The following is a 24,583-nucleotide window of genomic DNA, read 5'->3' on the forward strand; positions in this document are numbered from 1 at the left end:
CATATAGCATCAAAACAGCATTTATAAATTATTTAAGTTCAAAAGCACACCTTTGCAAATTGGTTTACTCTGGTTCCAAGTGCTGTCTTTTATGCAACGCATGGTGGATGAACTGGCAGGCTCCATCAAGTATCCTGGATTGCACTGATAGCTGACTGTCTTATTAAAGGTAAAGTCATTTCCGAACTGAATGCCATTTGCTAATGCACCTGGATCTCCACAGCTGATCACTAGTGAGGAAAAGAAGAAAAGAGATTTTTTTTTTTTCCAATGAACATGTAATGAAACATTCAACTATATAACAGCTAATGTCCTTTTTTTTTTTTAGTGTACAAAACAAGAAAAAAAAGATTAATATATTTTACACAAAATCAAAAGCATAATTTCTAATTCTTAACTATAAGTCATATTTTTGAAGCATTGCAATATCATGGGTCAAATATTATGTTCCTTAAATACACTAGCTTAAGCTGCTATGCTCTACTGCTACTGCAGCCTGTTAGTGGTAGTTTTGACAGGACTTTTCTTTCCTTCACACAGGAATCTTTGTCACATTATGCCTAATGTTGATGGTGCAGTGCAATTCCAACAGAGTTACGAAATTATTCTTTTGTTTTTTGTTTTTTTTTTTTTAATCACTGAACTGATGTACTGTGGGTCTGGCCCTCTCAGTAAGGCCACTGGCCCTGCTTGCTTTGCATCATCCCTCTGCTCACTGCGTGCTTTTCCTGATGGAGTAGCCCAAACTCACTGCTCTGTTTCTTGGTCCTTAGAAGAATGGTTTTCAGTCAGATCTGACTTATCTGGCTCACAATAAAAAATGGCATAGTAATGTATCAAGTTAGGTAAAATCTGATTTAGAACTGCCAGAAATTCATTCTCTGTACCTAAACAAAACAAAACAAAACAAAACAAAACGAAAAAAAAAAAAGGAAAATGCTAAAGGAAACTCTAAAGTTGGGAATAATGTTATATTTTCAATGTTGGCATTCATGAGGTAAACAAATACAGAAAAGTTACATATGTATCCATTTTTCTATCTATCTGGAAATATCTACCATGTATTAAACAGGGATGTACCTTTAGATACATGAAATATTCATGTATTTCAAGACAGATGAATGGGGAAAAAAATGTGCTACTTTATCTAATAAAATAATAATTTTCAGTATGAAAGGTGGTTAAGGCCTTACAAGAAGAAAGTTTATTTCTGACCTGTGCAGTCTGGAGCAGTGCCAGTCCATGTCCCGTTAGCAGTACAGTGTCTAGTAGTTAGCCCTGAAGTTTTATAACCTTCCCAGCAGGCATAAATCACTGAGCTGGAGAACAATATCCCATCAGTGTATATTATCATACCATTGGCTGGGGTTCCAGGGTTTCCACAAGATACAGCTGTGAAGAAAAGGTTAAAAAAAAATCAGTAGTTCCATGAAAGGTGACTAAATGGGGGTAAACCATATAAATAAAAGAATTAGGTTAATAATCATCATCATCATCATCATCATCATCATCATCTATAGCAAGCTTTACTAAGAAAATTCTTAATATGAACATTCTTGAATTAATATCTTCTTTGGTTTTGTTTTTCAATTGCTGATTCAGATACTTTGCTTGGTTTGTTCCACTCCACCTAATACAGTCACTGGAGAGAATAAAGCTCATTCAGAAATTTCTGACAGACCTGTGCCTCTGTTTTGCCTTTGGGCACATTTTTTTACTCTCTTCCTGTCTTCTGGTATCTCCTCTTTCAATTGTGAAAATGCATAAATAGTAAATTATGATCTTACTCTCTATTACTTTGTTGAATCAAGAAAAGAACATACATTCTGTATTGGCCTACATATCACATTCTGTATTGGCCTCCATATATTTTAGGCATCTGTAGCTATACATTATGGCAATGATTATGTTTCAACTTCATACATCCGAGATTTGACAGTGGTTTACTTTGATTACATTTTGGATTTTTTGGGAGGGTTTAGTGTATTTTTTTTCCAATGCACCAGCCAATCATGACAATATTTTGTTGTTGTTGTTGTTGTTTTGAATTTTTTTAACAACGTTCTTCTAAAGCATCTTTATTTTGACCATCCCAACAGACAACACACTGACAAAAGTATGATAACCTTCAACTTTTGGACAAAGACTACTCCTTTTCATAAGACTAAAGTAAAACTATCATGAGGTTAAGAGATTAACAGGGTTAATCAAGAATTAGTAAGAAATGAGCATCTAAATCAAACTGCTTCCTTCAGTCTTCCACAAAGCATCAAATGGTTTGTGAGACTGGGGGCATACATCAGCTCTCTTGCACATCTTTCAAGAATTGGCAACTCTTTCTACTCTTCCTACAGCACAAATAGGTGTGGTCTCTTGAGAAGTGAAATACACTGTCTAATACAATGATATAATCAAATATAAATATGATTAAATTTAATGGCTTGGAATATTGCAGTGGATTAGCCTTGGTTAACAGCAAAATGCCCACCCAGCTTCTCACTCACTGCCCCCTTCTTAGCAGGATGATAAAGCTCATAGGTTGAGATAAAGACAAGGGAACTGCTTACCAATTACCATTGTGGGCAAAACGGACTCAACTTGCGGACAGTTCCTTTAATTCATTGACAATGAATATAGATTTGGATAAGGACAAAAAGACAAACATTAAACCAACACCTTTTGTCCCCTCTTTCCCAGGGTTAACTTAATTCCTTCACTTCAGGCTCCTTTACCAGCCCCACGATTGGAACAGAGGATGGGGGGAGTTAGAGTCACTACACAGCAGTTGTCTCTGCTGCTCCTTCCTCCTTACAGAACTGAAGAAATTCCAGTCATAATCATACCCTGGGCTGCATCAAAAGAAACATGACCAGCAGGTCAAGGGAGGTGATTTTCCCCTTTTAGTTCACTCATGAGATTCCCACCTGGAGTATTGTGTTCAGCTTGGAGTGCCCAGTAAAAGAAAGGCATGGACCTGTTACAGTGGGTCCAGAGGAGGGCCAGAAAAATGAAGGAAGACTGAGAGAATGGTGTTGTTCAGCCTGGAGAAGAAAAGGCTTCAGGGAGACCTTACTGTGGCCTTTCAATACTTAAAGATGGCTTATAAGAAAGATGGAAAGAGACTTTTTATCAAGGCCTCTAGACACAGAACAAGGGGTAACGGTTTTAAAGTAGGTAGACTTAGATTAGACATAAAAAAGAAATTATTTAGTATACAGGTAGTGAGACACTGGCACAGGTTGCCCAAAGGAGCTGTGGCTGCCCCCTCCCTGGCAGTGTTCAAGGCCAGGTTGGACGGGGCTTTGAGCAACCTGGTCTGGTGGGAAGTGTCCCTGCCCATGGCACAGGGCTTGGACTAGATGATGTTTAAGGTCCCTTCCAACCCAAACCATCCTATGATGATATGATAATACTAATAAAACAAATTAAAGACCATGTGGAGATACTGGTCAAGGTACCACACTGAGCTGCATTAGGAAAGCTTGGATGCATTCATTAAGGGTAAATGTGCTTATGGAATTTACATGAAGACAACAAGTCTTTAACATTTCACAACATGAAAATTTGACAGTAAGTGACTATAAAATAATCTTTACACTACTTTTTTTTTTCATTCCCTTATATTTGCTTAATACAATTTATCACATCTTCCTATTTACATGAAATAGATAAAGTAACTTTTCAAACATTCTTGGAAAACAAGAAGTAATTTAAAAACTTAATCTAAAGTCTTCCACTACTGCTTTCCAGTTCTGACAGTGCATAAAAGTGTAAAAATCCTTTGTTATATTTTTTTATCTCATTCTAATATGTGACTTCCAGAAATACATCTCTGTTGTATTTCTTCTGAAAGAGCCTGTATAGAAATAGTATATCTCAGAGAAAATTAGTCTAACTTATGTGGAGAAATATACATTAACTTATACTTAGTTATGAATACAACTTTATTTTATGATCTGTTCAGCTCTGGATGCATAGACAATACATAGAGAGAAGATGAAAATATCATAGAAGATGGATGACAGATTGTCACTCCATTTTCATATCTTTAATCAGATGCATTTTTTAAATTTTATATTTAACTCAGGTATCTATTCTCTGTTTTCAGGGTCAATATCTGTATAACTAGAATAATTTTTTCGGAATCTTGATACTCAAGTTTATCAGTTTGGATTTAGGTTTTTGAGCAAAACATGAACTGCTTGAAAATTCTTTTACATCAAGTTTCTGCAAAGCAATATGAAAGCATACTTCTGGCATAGAATTTCTTTTTAATTAAAGAATAAAATGTCATTAGTAAATGTAATTGAATGGTGCCATAAATGTCAATAGTATCAATATCTACCTTCACACACAGGCTGTATACCTGACCAGGAACCATTAAGCAGGCATGTTCGTTCTGCAGATCCTCGCAGCTGATAACCCATTTCACATGAGAAACGTAGCAGACTTTTTATTTTGAACTCATCCCCTAGTCTTGACCCATGAGCTGGTACTCCTGGATCATCACAAAAGCCAGGATTATTTCCTGCAAAACACAACAGAGCAAATCTATTGGCAGAGATGCTATGTGCAAATGTAGTGTTAATGAAGATACTGATTTGCGAACAGTACTACTGTCTGTATTGTTTCTGTTATAATTAATCGGTTTTCTTCCAGTGTGAGGGCATGAAACCAAAGCCAAAGATGAAAATAACATGGTTTTTAGCCTGCTTCTCAGACCTATACAGACTTAAACACAGAATGTGATATAAATAAAAGATAACAGGAAATCATGAACATAGGAAGCACCTCTGTGGTTTATTTGTCTGTTCAAGAAATTTCTTATCTTTTTGATGTAAATAATGTTTTCTACAAATTGTGCTTTATTGTTCAATTTATCTGTTAATAACAAAACAGCATGACTGAAGAGAACCATATTCAAGTTTCTTAAGAAATATATTTGAAATACATATATCCACAGAAAAGACTAAACGGTACCTAGCCCTCTGTGCCTGTCAATTTTCCTCATAATTTTCCTTATCCTTTAAATCCTTATGCAAGTATTACTTACAATTTTACAACAGAAAGAAGGTGCTGCACAAGAGATCTCTCAAACATGTTCTCATATGTCTGATGAACCAGTCAGCTGCTTTATCAGATAAAGTGTCTGCTACAGGAAATGCTATCCAAGATGGTCAAGGAAATATGGTCTCGGTATCAACAATTTATTTTAAATTTGACATAAAATTGTATCTCTTATAAATTCCTCTGTGTCTAAATTGGGGTTCATAGCAACATTATCCTTAGTTCTCCACTTTTAAGTTACATATCTAGACTGAATTTCTATTAAAATTATGGTTTGGGCTTTATTTTCAAAGTATGTGTAAATAATTCCATAGGTTGAAGTCTGTATCTTTGTATATAGGTTTTTCATCATAGGCACACCCCTCAGCTGAAGGAGTAAACAGTGTGAGTGTCTTGAAGCCAGCTGTATATTCTTTCCATATCTGCACTGTTAAACTCACTCTCCAAAACAGGGTCACTACATCCGAAGTGGCTGTTGAGAATGATCTCAAGCACACACTAACTTGTGAAGTATTTATTCATTGTTTGATGGAGTGCTGTTAGGATGGGTGAAAACCGCTCTGGGTAAAATTCTAAGAGTATAATGGTCTCAGTGATCAAGTAGGTCATCAATGACCTATGCCCTGGCACTGTTCATTCGGCAAGCCAGATGTGGCCTCTTGGATGCCATCTGCTTCCCCTTACTTCAAGACATTATTATTTCACAGACATTTTTGTCTGCTTAATTTGTGTGAAATAACATGAGGGATGTGATTCAGGCTACCACTGTGGCATGTTTACAGCACGAAACAGATATGTGGCACATACTTTGCCTTGTGAATGCAAAGACTGCAGGAATTGTTCAGGGCAAGAAGGATCTATGATTATAAAATTCTGATGATGTCTCACTTTGCTTTGGGACTTTGCTGAGGGAATTAATCCAGATGAATGACCAGATTTTTTTTTTCTTGGCCACACCTACTTTTTGTCTTGGAGAAAGCTTAAACTGGAGCCATGTAAAAGTTTATGTAAGGGTACAGAAAAAGGCACTTACACTCTTATGAAGGTCCAGACACTTTTTAATTTAGCACTGTAGAAGACTATATATCCATTACTGAAAAATGAGTGTGAGTCATCTTAAACAATCCCAACTTAAAAGATACAAGTGTCAATCACTGCAGCATGTCCTAGGCGACAACAAACCCTGAGATCATATTTATAGCATCATTCATTCAAACGTATATATAATAAAGAAATAAACCCCTTGCAGAAAGAGAATACAGGTTTCAAGTATTACATTGGGACTGTTTTTCAGATCCCATAAGTATAAAACCAATTAGCTGTTTCAGTTGTCCTGGGCACAATCATTCTTTCACTGACATTAAGAATACAAGTTATACATATTGGTTTTTAAATCACATTAGTGATTTAAGTTCACTGCCTTTCCTCACTGTTTCAAAATCTGTTCAGCATCCTTGAAGAATCAGCTTATGAATGGACCATTTAAAATGAACACTTATTTAAAGCTTTTGCAAGGTACAGAATTTAAATAACTTACACCTATTAAATTACATCAAATGTGTAATTATGGTACAAGTTTCTCATTAGGAAATTTTCTTATTAAACATGTCAGGCGTTTGGTTTTTTATATACCAAAGTGTGTGTAGATTGTTTCTCTTACAAAACTGACTATACACTGTGGATGTCCTTATAGCCAATCCTCATCCGAGCCCTTCACTTCAACAAAAATGTGTAATGTAAAACATAAAATAGTTTCTTCTAAATTTACATAGTTAATCTAGGGGAGAATAAACTGTTCCTGTACTTCCTGGCAGCACCAAGAACATTGCAGAGGTTTATGGTATTTGCACATGTATCAATAAAGAATATTTCTGGAAATGAAAGAAGAACAAAATGTATGAAGATTACCATCTAGTACCTTCACTGTGGTGTTTTTTAATTAACATTTTCCTGTATGAAAAAGTGTTCATAAAAATAAAATTTAATACCTGCACCCTTTTTAAGCAGAGCTTTGCCAGGTTTTAAAGTGTTTTGTATATACTGCAGTATACAACTATAAAGGAGTAAAGTTACGAAGTAATGTCAAAGAGAATGAGACAATATATGAGAATATTTCAATAAATGGCTATAATTCAGCTAAATATACTTGGAAAAGAAATATTAACTACTGTCTGTAGTTAAAAATTGCTTTGTTCCTGTAATTACAAGATGACATTCAGATTATGGTTTCTACAAGTACCTGAACAGTGAGGGAGAGTCCCACTCCAGTGGCTGTCTTCCTGGCACTCTCTAGTAGAATTTCCTATGAGCCTTCGACCCGCTGTGCAAGAATAGTGAATTATGGAGCCATATGTAAATTTGTCCCCTGAAAGAACTGCATTAGCAGGTACCCCAGGATGTCCACAAGAAATGGCTATCAGAGGAAAGAGAACAACATTAGAAGATTTTTTCATGGCACAGGAAAAAACAAACAAACAAACCAACCCTATTACAACTTTTAAATTTGAGGCTGGTTCCACACAACATAAACTCCATCTGGATTTCAGCTCCTTCATATCTTCATTTTTGTTCTTGCTATAGTCATTTGTAACATTACATATAAAACTACATGTAAAACTAACCCATCCAGTTTAGTCTTTCCCTGAAAATATAGAGAGCTCTCTTTCCTCATTCATTTCCCTTCACTGCCCTGCCCTATAAATGATACACATTATTACTGTTAAGATTGGGAAAGAATAAACCAAATAAGGTTCATGTTGCAATGTGCTTATATATTACAGATACGATAACAGTTAAGTATCTTTATCATATCTGTAAAATAACTAGACACATTTTAAGCAGTGTAGAGAAATTAAAAAAGCTTAATATGTGGTAATATTATAGCAATGTGTTGCACTAGAATGAAAAAGGGGAAAATGGATTACTGATAATCATATTAATGCATAAGTTTATGTACATTTTGTTTGAGAAAAAATCAGATAACCCATTTTGGTACAGAATAACTTGCAAAAAAAAAGTAGTTCAGATATGTTATATAAGGAAACACGAGTAATCTTAACTAGAAATCAAATCCTGAATGCTTTTTTGTGTACAATTTAGGTCATTCAGTAGAGAAAGGAAAACCAAAGATAAATTTTACATAACTTTAGTGAACAGCCATACAACTTCAACAGGCAACTGAACTGAACAAGCAATTGAACCTGAGCAGATTTATGAGTTACTTGACTGAATGATCTATGGATCTAACATATTTTTAGAAAAAATAATAAAAAAAGAGATTGTTATTCTGATGACTATTACTCCTGACAGACATCAAAATTATTTCTGTTATACTGGGTCCCATGATAATGTCAAACTGACTGCACAATGGATTTCTGCCAAAAGACATCGTCCTTACCATCGCTCTTTTACTGCTGTGTGTTTCTCTTGCTTTCCTTGGGCTCACTTAAGCATTCATTTAGCAAATAGTAAACAAATCAGAACACTGATCTGGCTGAACAGTAGTCCCACGGAAGAAAAGTGTTTAGTTTTCAGGCAGATCAGTTATCTCAATAAACTTTCTTCAGTACCATGCAAATTCTAGTCCTGTCACAATTCTGGAAGGAGCTGCCATAGGTGATCAGAGCTTTTTTAAGGAAAATCATATGTACGTCACCTTAATGTGGCTATATAATGATTTGTAGTGAATAGCATGAAATTTTCCCAGTTTATGAAGAAGAAAATAAGTATCCATTTTAAGCAATGACACTCATAAATATTGTCTTGCATATATAACAGCAGTGTGTTTCTATTTTCTTACTCAAAGTAGAACTGTTCATGGTAAGAATTGTGTCCACTTTGCGTTCAAAATCTGTCTCACCTGCCTCTCCAAGCGCTTTGCCCTATCATCAAAAGCAATGTTATGCTTGAAAAAAAAAAAATATTATCACTGATAAACTTTGAAAATTACATCTCATAGTACTTGAAGAGACTCTGAGTGACTTAATCTGTGAATAGATAAACAGATCTTTCTCATAGACAGAGCCCTATTCATTTCATTGAGTTTTTCTTAGGGGAAAGAATGTTAAATTTTTCCTGGTGATATTTGGGATTCAAATACTGTTTCAATCCACCAGCAGCAAACTAGCAGCAGCTAATCCAACAGATGACTGAGGAATGTAGACACCTCCTAGGTTTATTTGAAAATTCCCATGGCCTCAATAGTCCTCAGAGCAAGGTCAGGAACCCCTGTTCTGAGGAGATGGACACCTACAACTTTCCTCAAGCTCTGTCTAAAAACAGAAAGGCATGAAAATGCTATCAAACTTCCAAAACACTTGATGTGGAAAAATGGGAAGCTATGGTAAATGAACTATATTCTCCATTCTCTTCTGCCCCTTGCATAAGGAGTATTCCTTCATACTGAAGCCCCAGTCCTGGAAGGAAGAAGCAATCACCAACAGAATTGGGCCACAGACTTTCATATTGTTGTTTTTTTTTTTAAGACATAAAAAGTGAGGCACATGCTGGTATCATTAAAATATTCTTGCCAAGTGAACAACTTTATACAGCTATTTGTATTTAAAATGTTGTATTTTGTTTAATTATTTAATTATTGAAATGTGAATAAATCCAGTTTTCAGATTATAGCTCTCATTGACAGATACTGAAAGTGTATATTGTTGTAAAAAATCTAAACAAAACCACTTGGGTCCTCTGGATATTAGATACATAGTAGAAGGAAGAAAGCAAGCAAAAAAAAAGAACAAATTCACTAACCTAGTTAGATTTATTGATCTGATTGGTATATAAGTATAAATTCATAAAATAAAGCATTTAAGTAAACAACTAATTCTGTAAAGTAAAAAAACTTTAAAATAATCTGTTTGCAAATTAAAGTATATTTTAATTTATTTTTCCTATAATTGCATTGTAATTCAGAAATCTAGTAACAGAAAATTAATAGTGATCAGAGAAGAAAAATATCTCAGCAGAAACTGAGTCAGCCAAACTGAGTGATCTGAAGGTTCACTGAATTGATTATAGAAAACAGATTTCCTCCCTCTCTGAGGAAAAAGTGATGGAGGAAGTATGAAGTGATGTCATGAAAAGACCCTCCTGAGCAAAATTTTCCTACACAACATTTCATAGATTCATTCTCTCATACAGACTTCAATACACCTGAAAAAAATAAATTCTGAGATAGTCATTAATGTTCTTAGACTATCAATCTAAATGATAACCATAAATAATAACTTTAGATTCCCCTTGCTGTTTTCACATATCTTAACAATATACCAAAAGGGGAAACTAATCTTAACTTTCTGGCATTTGAAATAATATCTCCACAGTTCACTCTAAACCCATTTTTAATAATGACAAGTTACATGACATCTTGTCTTAATGTTTTCTTACTCAGTTGCACAATTTGCAATACGTTGATCTTAAAGTCTAGTTTTGTTCCTACTACACATTTTTTGTCTATTTTTCTCTATTATGACTAAAAATCATACACCACTCTTTAATGTTGATCCAACTTAATGAATACTTACACAAACACTTTGGTAGTGATCTATCCCATAAGCCATTAGCTTTACAGGTCAAAGCAGATGAGCCCAACAAATAAAAGCCCTTCTTGCAATGGTATGCTACACTTGTTCCATATTTGAAACTTTCAGGATAATTCTGCTGTCCATGCCGAATTGCATTTTCCACAAAGCCGGGATCAGAACAATTCACCACTGTAAGACAAAATGTTCATCACTGAGGCATAGTAGCAATGTCATAAATAGTCTAACAGAATTTTCACTAGCAGCTCATGGCTGTCATCCATTTGATATCCTTTGTGATTTGTATTTGGCTTTAATATCAGATATATTGACTCCTAAGTAAGTCTGTAAAACTTTTTGTTTTGAAAGTAATATTACAGTTGTACTCCAGTTCTTATAACAGTCTTGGACATACAAGCAGTTCAAAGATAAAAGAGAAATTGGAGGAATTTTTATTATTCTCTTGGTAGGCTTAGTTTGGTCTTCTATGTAATTTTTATGTGAAGGAAAGAAATTAAAATCAAACCAGTACATATTTTAAATAACATTGTAAGATTTTCTTTTTTTATTTCCTGTAATGAGAGAAACTGCTTCCAACATTTCCTGTAATGAGAAAAACTGCTTCCAACATTAACAAGATTTTCTGCTATTAATATGTAGAACAGAAAAAGGAAGATGGTGAAAAATCAAATAATTGTTAGTAGAGCAGGAGTGAGGGCAAGCATCAAAAAAGATGACATTATTTTTCAGATAGCAGTTAAAAACCAAAAATAATTATGGGTTTTGTCATGGCTGTTTAGCTTTTATTTAAGCATATCCACCATCCACAATCTTTCATTTTATACTCTGCAGTGAACATGATAGTTTGTTGGTAGAAGACTATGATGAGACTCTGAGGTCTCCATTGCAAACTCACAATTTTGCTGTCTATTCATCTGAACGCTGTCTGAAAAGTTATAATTTCTCCTCCACCCCTCCCCTGTTTTCATTCTAAACGTAATGGTATATATAAAAAAAGAAAAAAGCCTTAGAATATTATTAGTATTATAAATTACAGCTCATCTAACAATGACAGGAATCTACCGTTCAAGTATATCACATAGTTCATGAAAAAGAAACCAGTGGAGAAGGATGTCAGACAGCTTTATCATTTTAGAGGTAACACATAGGGAGTCACTGTGTACTACTCCTGAATCATATTTTTCTCAAAAGATTTTTATCATACATAAAATTTAAATTTACTGATTAGCTAATACACTATAACAAGTCACCTTTTGCAAATGTTAATTCATTGAAAGAATATTTCATTTAATCATCTAAAAAGTATCAGGATAAAGAAATATTATCCTGAAATTTAATTTTGGGTGAAAAGGTTAAAATTGTTTTTATTTCTCTTTCTCTTTTAAAGGCATAATATTAAAAGTATTAAATGTTCATGATTTCAATCTTGCCCTGGATTCTAGACAAGCATATACCTAAGTCTAAAGAACATCCTATATAAATCCAATTCTTTGTTTCATAAAAACTATTTTAGAAGTCATATTTGGGGGTGGGGGGAGAGCGAGAACACGCTTTAACATGAAGCAAATATATTTGCCATCTACTGATTGTTGTTAATAACACAAGTTAAAATTATACAGAAAAGCAAAATACATTTAAAAACCATTAAATATTATGATGCTGTACATAAAGCATTAGTAAGGCATTATCTAGACTGATGAAGAGACATGGTTAATGGAAGAGACCTGCTTCCCTTATCCTGAGAAGTAATAAAGCTAACAGAGTATCCCAACTGAAACTATTACCTTTCTGTTTTATGGTGAATCCTACAGAATAATTCACCACAGAATTTACATTTAGCTTATATTATAACAGTTAAGCTTGTATTTCATACTACCAATATTTATTTAAACATTGTTATAACCTTATACATGTTATGCATAAATCGGGTTCGTGCACTTTAAATAAATACATGTTTACATTGGAATTTCATTGACAGAAGCAAATATCTTCTTACCGCCTGGCTTTTTTCCTGTTGTATAAAAGAGGGAAAAATGCAAAGTCCTAAAATCTCATTGCTCTTTTCAAGTTGTGACAGATTTGGATGTGGATGTCTGTGAACACCTCTGAACATTCCTGCTTCTGGGGATCTCTATTTAAGAGTACTATCAAGAGAAAATGCTTTATTCTTTTTAAATTACACATTCTTTGTTACTATTTTTTCCATGATTACTAAGCACTGTCAACAAAGTCTAATTCTTTCACTGGCAATACACCTGTCACTGTAGAACAGGGACACAAGCGAAAGTCTATAAAACATACAGCCCACTGACTGAAGCCCTACCAAAATGAATGAGCTCATGTCTGTATTCACAGTGCTATTCTTTGTTACAGAAACTAGCACAGCTCCCAGAAGCAATGCACACTGCATCCCCATTAACCCTGTTTCTTAGGCGATTAGACATGGTGTAGTGCTGTGTATATGCTGCTGTAAAACTTCTGCTTTTAGAACTAGCCCGCATCCTCTGCATAGCTGTAAACTGCCTTGTACAAACATATACCTCCTCTCTACCTTCCTTAACATTTGAAGCTACATCTGTATCAATATGAAGTAAAGAACTCCAGCACTTGTTCTCTGGCTTGAGGCCAGTAGACAGTGGCCATATCTAATCTGTTGTGTTCTGCTACCCTCCACACATGGGTGAATTTCTCTGAACATCAGGAATGGTCCTGCTTCCCATGCTAACCCCTGAACCATGCTCTGAACAGTTCATGTGGTTGTGCTACTTGGTTCAAATTAACAACATGTTGGAGAACTTTCTTAATATTAGCAGCAATTAAGTTCTCATGCCCAGGCACTGTTTAATTTAAAAATAGGGATACATTTAATTTCAAATGCAGAAGTGAATATTTCACAATCTTTCAATTTAGCTAAAATTGCTATTACAGGGTAATGCAGTTTTGATCCTCAACTTCACAATAACACAATATTGTGACCCCATCATATCAGAGACTGATGTCTAAGGTTGTACAGAATATTTGTACTGGTGTAGAACTTAACTTCAGGTCTTTTGAGACCTATGTCCATGCTCTAATCAGTACACCAATTTGCAATAAAACTTCATACCATAAAGTAACTACAGAAAAATAACACATTTCCATTCTACTGATATCCATCTTTTACAGGAAGCATCTTGATTACCAGGAAGAGTAGCTCACTCTTTAAATAATCTCTATAACAGGGAAAAAAGTATGGAAGTTAATTGTCTTTTATGACTGTAAAGATCCTCTGGAATAAAAATAACAACAACAACAAATCCTGTAATAGTTCAAAGGTGAAATAATATCAATTTGTCAATCATATTAAAAAATTTTCTATATTATAAATTTTATCCTGGTAAAACTAGGTTTCCTTGCTGTACTCACATAGATTCACAGTACAGGTGCATGTTTATAGCCTGCATTTAATATTATCCACATATGCTTTAACTATAGAATTAGAAATGGGACATGTGCAGCTTAAACAGGCTTCTACAGTGAGATTTCATTAATGAAAACAAAACAAAACAAAAAAACAGTGGAAATTTGCATAATTTGCATGCAGACACATATTACTGGACTATTTTCCAAGGCATAGGACAAGATTTATACTGTTTGTCTACCTAACTTAATTTCTTGTGATTTCAAACTTTCTTTTGCAAGAATCTTCCTCCATGCAATTTATATTTTTAGTTTATTTTCCAGTGGGATCTTTGGGTTGGTTTTTGTTTTTGTTTTGTTTTTCCCCAGAGAATGAAGTTTGTTGCCATTTAATTCCTTTCTAGGTCTCTAGATGTTAACTACAAGCAGGTTATACTTATAATACCATGGCTAAAATAACATGATTGCTCAGAGTCACTGAAAATAAAAGTTACAATAGTGCTTATGAAGCTGTTAAATTTTAAAAAGTTCCACAGTCATTTTCAACTTAATTACATTCATTTTCAATCAGTTTGCTTCTACGTGGATGCTAACACAGAAACAAAAAGATAGAGGTGACTATATTTGCAAACTAAAAATTATATATCTGAAGAAGAATGATATGATTCTTGGAATGACATGTAGTACTTTCAGAATGTTTCATCCTTAAGTTTTTGCACTGAAAGACACAGAAAAGCATGGGTGGCATTGGTGTTTTGCCCTGGGTTTAATTCTTTTTATCATAAATGCTTGAAAATAGAATTGTTTGGATTACAGTATTTCCCAATTTTTTCTTTTCCCAAAAATAATATTTTTTTCTCATTTGATTTATTCAGGTAAGAAAATAAATCACTATTAAAACCATTAAGTTTGGTCAAGCAAAATTTTTTTGCTATCTAAATTTTAATTCATCAAGCTACTTACAGGGTTTACCTGTCCTAAAAAAAAAAAAAAAAAAAAGACCAGAAAAAAAATCTTGTTCTTTAAACTACTCAACTACTCAAATTAGTGACGATGGCTGAAATATGAACTTTGAGACAGATCTAAATTTATGTTCTTTATTAGGAAGATTAGGAAGATGGGTTCTATACTGTTCAGCTTGATCATATGATAATGAAAACAAGACAAAGCTCTGGCTTACTCTCACAGGACTGTAAGTTATTCTGTTCTGCTTCTAATATTTAAAAGCACTAAGTATAGCAAGAATGCATACATTACACTGTACAATTTCTTAACTTTCAATGATCATACGCTGTTAAATATTATCAGTTATTTCAATCTTTCAATTTTTAAAAGTGTTTTGTGTTCATTGATGGGTGTATAGGTTTGTTTTGGTGATCTACGTTACTGTTTCAAGTCTGTCTGACTTTACTGACATGGATACACATGCATCCTAATTCCCACTGAATGAGGGTTATCAGTTTCCAATACCTGGGCTTGCAACAGTGACATTATACTCCTTTTGCCTTTTACTATTCCTAGAATACAAAGCTTAATTGCACACCTTACTTTCAGCTCTGGAAAGAGTGCATAGTATCATTACTATGCTTTAGATCAAAAGATTGTCTATAGATCTGAACTTTTCCCTAGTTTCATGCTTCTGACTTTTGGACAGTTTTTCACTGCTAAGAAAATATAAACCTAGTTTATCAATTATCTCTGATATGCAGAACTTTCCATATTATTTTATATTAAACATTAACAGAATAAAACAAACAGTCCTAGGAGCAGTTTCTGGAATCAAATTTGCTCTCTCTAATTGAAGGCACTAATAACTATGTTAAAACCTCATATGCCCCCTTACACCTTTTTTGACCAGAAAAAAAATCCTAACTTCTGCTCTTCAAACCAACAAACCATGAACAGGAGCAATAATGAATGCCCACCTCCAGAACACAAGACAGTCTTTAAAAGAAGTCATTTTTATAATCTTTAGACTGATTAAGAGTTTAGACTTTATATTTGTCATATGCTAAATCAGAGCTTGTCTACCACTACCATTTAAAAAAGTCATTGCTATGTTTTCTTGTCTATGTGAAGACAGAATGAATGCTCTGCAACTGCTTTACCATGAAGAACACTGCTTCCTATGTTCACACCACAGTGCCTCCCAGGGCTGGTCTGTGGAGAAATGTAATGCCTTGGCTGACATTCTGAATGAGGACAGAAATGCATCAGTTGTCCTGGTACTCTCTTTTGCTAGAATGGGAAGGATACTAGGCATCTGCAGGCACAAACCTTTAAAAAGGCCTTGAGAGCAAAAATGCAGAAAACCTTCTATGGCTTCATGGACTATCAGTCATGTGGAAATCTCATTTGGGAGTTGTGAGCACTCCAGAATATCAGAAAGTGCTATTTCTTTAACCATAATATCGAATGTTTATTTTCTTTCTAGGTTACAGTAATAAACTGTTTTATTTAAAAACAAACAGCAATAAAAATAAAAACATGCATAAAAATAGTATAAATGTAAAAAATAAAAAAAGTAAAATAAATACTGAAATGGCATTTTAGAATTTGTTCAAAAGAAAGAGCAAAAATGTTCTTTCCACTGCAGTTTAGTGAAAATGTTATTGTCTGCCTTAGTTGAAACTATTTGGCCAAATTATTCCAAATTTAATATTAGAATATTCTATTAAAGAGAAGAAAAATCTGGAGCATATTGCAAAATTCTCACATTTATTGAAAGATTTTCACATTTATGAATACAATTATTTTCAAAAATTCTTCCCACCCTATGTATTACACAAGTCTTTCCCTAGGTGTATTTTTTAACAAGCATTCATTCACAACAGCTAATTTTTTTTATACAATTGAGATTATAAAATAAATAAAATAAAATAAAATAAAATAAAATAAAATAAAATAAAATAAAATAAAATAAAATAAAATAAAATAAAATTAAATAAAATAAAATTAAATAAAATTAAATTAAATAAAATTAAATAAAATTAAAATAGCTTAAAAATGAAACTCTTAATGGGTAAGGCTGACAAGTTAGCTTCTGAAAAGCCAGAAATAAAAAAAAAAAAAAAGAACTTTGTTTCATGAAGATATGCTGCCCTACAGCTACTCAAAGCAATTCTAACTGAATTATCTTTGAAACACAATAGGGAGAATATAAAAACTTAATTCTCCATGCAGACCAGAAATATGGAATGTTCAAGGAATATATTAGTTGCAAAGTATCAATTTGTCTGTGTGATATAGTGTTCTCATTTTTGTACCAGTAGTACCTGTTTAGCCAACTCGGTGATGGATAAAATACAGAATAGTCACTGAATGCATGTTTTAAGCATGTGTTCTGTGCAACAGAATTCTTGCATCATACGTGAAATCTTATCAAATGATTATGCAGGAGAATAGTAACCCTCATGCTAAAAAGTAAACAAAATTATGCATTTAAGATCAGATCTAGATTTTTAAATACATGCACAGATGAGTGTGCTGTTGTTAAGAGCTGCAATAAGGAGTATGTTAGAAAGGAATTTGAGTTGGCCAGGATACAGAACTAAGGCAGTAGTTTCCCTGATTGCCTTTCACCCTGGGGACTCAGTTGTAAATCACGGTGAGAGTCGATGGAGATTGCTTTCTCTCAATGACAGCTGTCAAGGGTTACATTGGAAATGAATTCTGGCACTCTCAATTTAGTCTGTTGAGAAAAGCAGGAGAATGCTTCAAGTCTGCCCTGATGACTTTGGAACCTCACACTGAGTATATTCAAACCCTTGAGGACAAAGAAGTGAAAAGACCATGTCAGAGTCCTTTAGGCAGTTTTCTGTTAAACAGTTGAATGATCATCAAAAAGTACATCATTCACAGTATTTCATTTCTTGTTCTCACTCTTTTTCTTTTTTCCTTGACAGAAAAAATATTAAGCTTCTTTTCTAAACTTTCATATCTGATCAACAGTGGTTTTAAACTTTCTTATCTGAAAAGTATTGCATTAACGTTGGTATCTTGAACATGTGTAGGGACTGCCACTCAGAGTGAGTAAGAGTAGAGCATTCACACTGACTTTATGACAAATTCTAAGAAATTAAGTCTATAAAAAAAAGGAGGCACTGTTTATGAAAGCACGATTAAAAAATTACTAGTCTGTGGAATTTTAGTACAGTGCAAAGTCAGCAATACACAACGAAGATAGCTTCTCAGTGAAGTAAAGTAATAAAACAAAAAAAGAAAACCTGCTCAACTTACAACTTCACTTTGCAAAAGTCTCAAATACATCTGATATTTTTAACTGTTTGTTTGTTTTTTTTTTTCAACGAGGGCCAGTTGGAGACTGATTTCATAATAGATATTCTCACCATGTAAAGCACAAAACTAAAATATTTATTTAGGAAGCAGAGTGGTTTGTGTTTTTACATATATTATTAAAATCTAACTGAAATCCAAGATCCTGAAATTATGCTTCTGATGTACCTAGACCAAGGAAAATTTCACTATAATTAATGCAGTGTAAATGAAGTTGGCAATAGTACAAATTAACAGTAATAATTTGCTAAATAATATCCTGGTAGAAACAAGACCTTCTCTAAGGTTAATAGATTCAATGAAGTATATAGTTCACATTTGTTTGCTTGAGAGATGAAAAGTTAAGAAACACATCGCTTTTAATTGCATTCCAAAAAATTTTCATTGATATAAACATGCCAAATATTCTTTCATTGTCTGTCTTATGCTGTCTTTCTTATGTTTTCTGTTGGAAAATTTCTGCTGGAGTTCTCAGATAACTAACTGGATAACTCTATACTAAAATGAAAATCGAGTAAGAAGTATGTTAAAAGAAAATCCACATACATGAGTTATTTTCTTAAACTTTGAGCTGGGTTTATCCAATTTTAGAAAACACTTTTTTTTGGAATACCAGATTAACTAATTTTAAAAGCATGTATTTGTCTCTTGGCTACATATGAATTTTCTTACATGAACACAGACATTACACTATATCAGAAAGATAAAGTACTTACCTGTTATTATTCTCTATATGTGTGCTGTCTATATGTAAATTCAATTGTGGGCACCTATGTACAACTAGTATCAACACAATAACTTTTGTCATAATAGTACAAACTCTGGGGTCATGTCTTAAAAAATTTCTCTTTAGATTTTTCTTAATCAGAAAACTGTTTTTCTTAGTGTTTTTCACTTGGGAGAGGAACTCTAATCAATTGCCCCCCAAATTGTTTCTACTACCTTTTGAGGTGTCTGCCTGATCTCCAGGCAGGTGCCACTCAGAGAAGTGCAGGAATAATTTTAAGTCCTGTGTTATCTCTGCCAGTTTCACGTAAATATCTCAGACACTGTATGGCATCTCCCATGGTACCTTACCCCATTATTTAGGAATATTAGTGAAGCTCTAATCATCCTTCTGTAGGAGATCATCATGCTATCAACATGAACAGATCAGGTATGTCTAAAATTCAAAGTATGCAAAAGTCTCAACAAAGGCCTCTGACTTTGGAAAAAACAAAACTGAAAAAACCACAAAATTTTCTCAGCTTATATGAATCCTTGATACTATCACAGATGGAAAACTGCTTAAATTCAGAGTTGCTTTTTCTTTAGATGACGAGTTGGTTGTAAGTCTAATTTTTTCCTGTCCTATCAGTTGTCATCAGAAAAGTTCTTTTTCTTCTCAGTGAGGGATTGTAACATATCACCACTGGTTCAAATGATATACCAACTAAAGAAAACACAACAAAATTGAGAGTTCCTTTTAGTTATCAGATCCTTGATAAGACAAAAAGTCTGTGAGCTTTTCAAAAATCTATCAGTAATAAGATAAAGAAATTCAGTACAAATCCAGGATATGTGAACAGACAGAGGCCTGAATTCTTACTTATTAACAAATAGCCTGAACTTACTGATACAGACTGGAGAATGTGAGCTAGTTCAAACCTCTGCAACTTTGCCAATATCTTCCCAGTAAAACATTTCGCATTTTAAGAAACAAGTTTTTTAATAGAAGAAAAGTTCTTAAAATGTCATTTATAAGAAGATAGATTCTGACAAATTTCGTGGCCTTCTACGATGGGGTTACAGCACTGGTGAATAAGGGAAGAGCAACTGACATCATTTACCTGAACATGTGCAAAGCTTTTGACATCCTTGTCTCTAAATTGGAGAGATATAGATTTGACAGATGACCACTCGGTGGATAAGGAATTGGCTGGATGGTCACACTCATAGTCAATGGCTCAAAGTCTAGAGGGAGAGGAGTGATGAGTGGCATTCCTCAGGGGCCAGTACTGGGACCGGTGTTGTTTAACATCTTTGTTGTGGACATGAGTAATGGGATTGAGTGCACCCTCAGCAACAAGCTGTATGGTGCGGTCAACATTCTGGAGGGATAAGGTGCCATTCAGAAGGACTGTGACAGGCTTGAGAGGTGGGACCATGTGACCATCACGAAGTGCAATAAGGCCAAGTGCAAGGTCCTGAGCATGGGTCAGGGCAATCCCAAGCACAAATACAGGCTGGGGGATGAGAGGATTGAGAGAAGCCCTGTGAAGGATTTGGGGGTAGTAATGGATGAAAAACTGACTGTGAACCAGTAATGTGCACTCACAGCCCAGAAAATCAATCACATCCTGGGCTGCATCAAAAATAGTGTGATCAGTAAGTCAAGTGATTCTCCTCCTCTGCTCTACTCTTGTGAGACCCCACCTGGAGTATTGTGTTGACCTCTGGGGCCCCCAACATCAGAAGGACATGGACCTGCTCAAACAGGTCTGGAGGAGGGACACAAAAATGATCAGGTGGCTGGAGCACCTTCCTGATGAGGACAGGCTGAGAGTTGGGGTTGTTCAACCTGGAGGAGAGAAGAGTCCCAGGAGACCTTGTAGCAGCCTTCCAGTACTTAAAGGTGGCCTACAGGAAAGATGGGGAGGGGCTTTTTATCAGTAGTGTAGTGACTTGATGACAGGTAATGGTGTTAAACTGAAAGAGCGTAAATTTAGATTAGGTGTAAGGAAGAAATTCTTCCCTGTGAGGGTGGTGAGGCACTGGCACAGGTTGCCAGAGAAGCTGTGGCTGCCCCCTCCCTGGCAGTGTTCAAGGCCAGGTTGGACGGGGCTTTGAGCAACCTGGTCTAGTGGAAGGCGTCCCTGCCCATGGGAGGGGGGGTTGGAACTAGATGATCTTTAAAGGTCCCTTCCAACCCAAACCAATCTGTGATTCTGCAGAGAACAGTAGCAAAGGATATACACTTTTTCTGACATAGATTACAAATCTGACACTGCCTTACGAACTGGCAGGAAGTTATTGGACAGTTTATCCAATGCTAAATAAATCAGAGGAAGAAAATCTCCTTCTTGCAAATACTTCCATTCTAGAAGATGTGGTTAAGTGTGGTGTTTAATACAGCAGTTCTTACTTCAATTATAATATATAGAAAAATGACCTGCAGTGCAATCAGGAGTGCAGAGCCCTGATGAGACCATCTGATTCAGTTCTCATTTTGGTGGCTAAAAGTTGCTATGAAAAATAGAAGTGCAGAGGCTGACTTTCTATGCTTCCAAAGACAAAATGGAAAGCAGTTCCAAATGCTAAGGAAAAAAAAAAATCACACTAAACATATTTGGTGTAGTATTTTATATTTGCATAGTTATTGCTGGGGTGGCACATGTAGGTGGCACTAAGTCCTACTCAGGCAGGTTTGCCAAAGGGAACAGAGATTTGGCTATCAGAATTTTTCCCATGCCATTTTAGTCCAGTTTAAAGGCAAGTAAACTTTCAACTTGACTCCTTTATCAAATAAATAAAGGTAAAGGTAGAGTCTATGTAAAGATGAAAATGTCCTATCTCAAAAATTATGATTTTAAAATCATACTCCAGTGATCTCAACATTCCAGAAAAGACTATTATAAATCTAAAATATATATATATATATATATATAATGAGAGGATTCAATATAAAATTTAAAAAAAAAAAATATTGTTTTAATAATTAAAAACTTGTGCTTTTTATTTCACAAAGTATCCAAATGTCACAAAAAGCCCTTTTTTTTGCTTGTGAAATAAAGTGGGAATATGATTTTTCCAACATATAGGTGTTTTAATGATTATGTTACCTCAGAAGACAGATCCAAAATCCAGTTTTTAAAAATGTGTTCATTTTAAAGGATTAAAGTTTTGACTTGCTGTGCCGAAACAAGTTTGCCAGAACAAATAAATCTTTCTTAAATTTCAGAATAAAAGTAGAGGGAGATACCACTGTAAAGCAGTTCAGTGCTGTCAGTGCATTTCAGAAATGCAAACATATTAAAATACGTTGTTTCATACAAGATTTTGTCATACGGCTCTAGAGTAGCATATATGATCTTTTGCTTGCACTACTTTTTTGTCAGGTAAAAATCTTCATATAGTTTATTTGGTAAATTTCCTGTCAGTGACTTATTAGTTAACCTACTACTTGACACGATAGAAGCAATGAATCATTGCAAAAGAGTGCCTGAGAACTAACCAGCTTTATTTTCTGACAATATCCAGGTTTCCAATGCATACAGAATAACTCAGTTGCAAAATAAAGTAGAATAAAATAATCTTCTCCAATACCTTCAAGCAATAATCTATATTTTGTCGTAACTGCATGTAGAGTCTCAGTGAAGTGAAGCCAAATTCATTATTGACTCAAGTGAACTCTCCTGAGGTTTGAAAGAAAGGTCATACGTAAAATCTCTATTGAATTAAATGATACAGGTTTGCCAGGAACATCAATACCTTCCCAGCAGTATATTTAAAGAGCTGGAAGATTTACTTTCTTTGTATACGAATTCATAATTCATCATAATTCATCACTAACAATGAACTTTAATACAAATGTTTTCCACCCATTAGATAAAAGGCAATTTTAGAAGGAAGGGCATTTGCCAGAAGTGCTATTACTTGCTTTAGGCAAGTTCTAATCAATTTATTAAGAGTAAATTTAATATACACCATTTATTTTGTAGATTTTTTTTTTTTTTAAAAAAACTCACGGATGTAATACTATAATTTCAGGATGATTTAATAATTGAAATGCACTTCATTTTTCTTAAATCTAACCAATAAGGACTTTTTGCTCTTCTTTCATGTAAATAATATAAATTAAGATTTATTTTAATTAAGCCTTTTTGGCAAAAAGATACTCTAATTTTAAACTCTGTAGATTCATCTTTTAATCCATACTATATCAAATTATAAATAAAAAAGCATAATTATAATAAAAATGTTACAGCAGTTTTCACAGCATATGGTCCAAAAATACAGTATTTACTGAAGTAAAAATCTTCACTGATATATCAAATTCTGCTTTCACAGAAATGTTGCAAATGTAATTATGCTATGAGGTTATAAGGAGGCAGTTTTCAGTAGAGAAGACTCCTTTTCTGAGTTATACAGGTAGAATTAAACTAGGTAGAGCCATGCAGAGGTGTGTTCTGTGGGAACATACCTGGCTGGTATGGAGTTTGGACACTTTTCATTCTTTTGAAGGAATAGCAAAAGTTTTTGCTTCACACTGAATTTCTAAATTCATTGTGAGCAGCAGCATATAGACATGTTCTTTTCTGGAAAACTCTAATTACTCATTCCCTTTAAGACAGAATATTTACACAGGAATATATGAAAATATCTATTTTCCTTTTGCTTCAGCTACAGTTCTTAACAGTGTCAAGTTAAGCATTAGCTTTGATGCTTGCAGGCTAGAAGAAGTAGGGTTTCAGGATCTTAGGATAATTTCTTCTAGTGTTTAGCTGATATGTGGAATAAATTTTTACTCATCAAAGTTCCTCTCATTTTGTTCTCTATTCATCTAATTGGGGAAAAACAGTTATATCCTCTTTACTTATATGTATCTTCAAGTGGTTTTTGAGTGCTGGAGAGTCATGCAGAGATGGTTAAGAAGTTTCTTTAGTTACCCATCTAGTTACCTGAGATCAGATGATCTAGGTAATAGTCTCATGATTTGTTTCCATTTTACCTTGTGATATGTGTTTTAGTCTGAAAAGCTTGCAGTCTGCTTATTTTTGTTAACTCTGTCATGTACTAGCCTAAAACAGAGGGGTAAGCAGATAAATAGGAATGGAGACACCACATACCACCTCAGCAATATTCTCCAAATGCATCTGTCAAAGTGATCATAAATTATACAGAATCACAGCATAGCTGAACTTGCAAGGGACAGCTAAAGCAGTTTGCACAGGGCTTTGTCCATGAGTACATATAAGAATGGAAACTCCACAGCCTCTCTGGGCAAGCTGTTTAGGTATTTTACCACTTTCACAGTTGCAAAGTTTTTTCTTATGCTTCAGTCTATGCCCTTTGCCTCTTGTTTTTTTTTCAGTGGGAACCACTGAAAAGTCTGGCCGTCTTTTTTTACATCCTCCCTTAGAAAAGCACTGATATGATTCACCTGAGCCTTCTCTTCTCTATGCTGAGAAACTCCAGCTCTGTCTCTTCTCGAATCATAAAATATACTCAGGAAAGGGCAGAAAACACCAAAGAGAGAGGAGGAGGAGGGCACAAAAAAAAAAAAAAAAAAG

The 24,583-nt window shown here is 34.3% G+C and overlaps 1 protein-coding gene across 1 annotated transcript in view; it reads right to left on the reverse strand.

Moving 5' to 3' along the window:
- Positions 1–24,583, reverse strand: part of CSMD1 (CUB and Sushi multiple domains 1) — a 1,016,265-nt gene that overhangs the window by 29,892 nt on the left and 961,790 nt on the right. The window contains exons 56-60 of the mRNA XM_026844050.1: positions 10,599–10,787; positions 7,307–7,480; positions 4,346–4,528; positions 1,216–1,392; positions 51–230 (exon numbers count right to left, since the gene is read on the reverse strand). Coding sequence (XP_026699851.1) covers positions 51–230; positions 1,216–1,392; positions 4,346–4,528; positions 7,307–7,480; positions 10,599–10,787 — 903 coding nt within the window. The remainder of the gene's footprint in view (positions 1–50; positions 231–1,215; positions 1,393–4,345; positions 4,529–7,306; positions 7,481–10,598; positions 10,788–24,583) is intronic.

The sequence above is a fragment of the Athene cunicularia genome (assembly GCF_003259725.1).
Source record: "Athene cunicularia isolate RWA chromosome 3 unlocalized genomic scaffold, athCun1 chr3_part1, whole genome shotgun sequence".
Taxonomy (NCBI): Eukaryota; Metazoa; Chordata; class Aves; order Strigiformes; family Strigidae; genus Athene; species Athene cunicularia.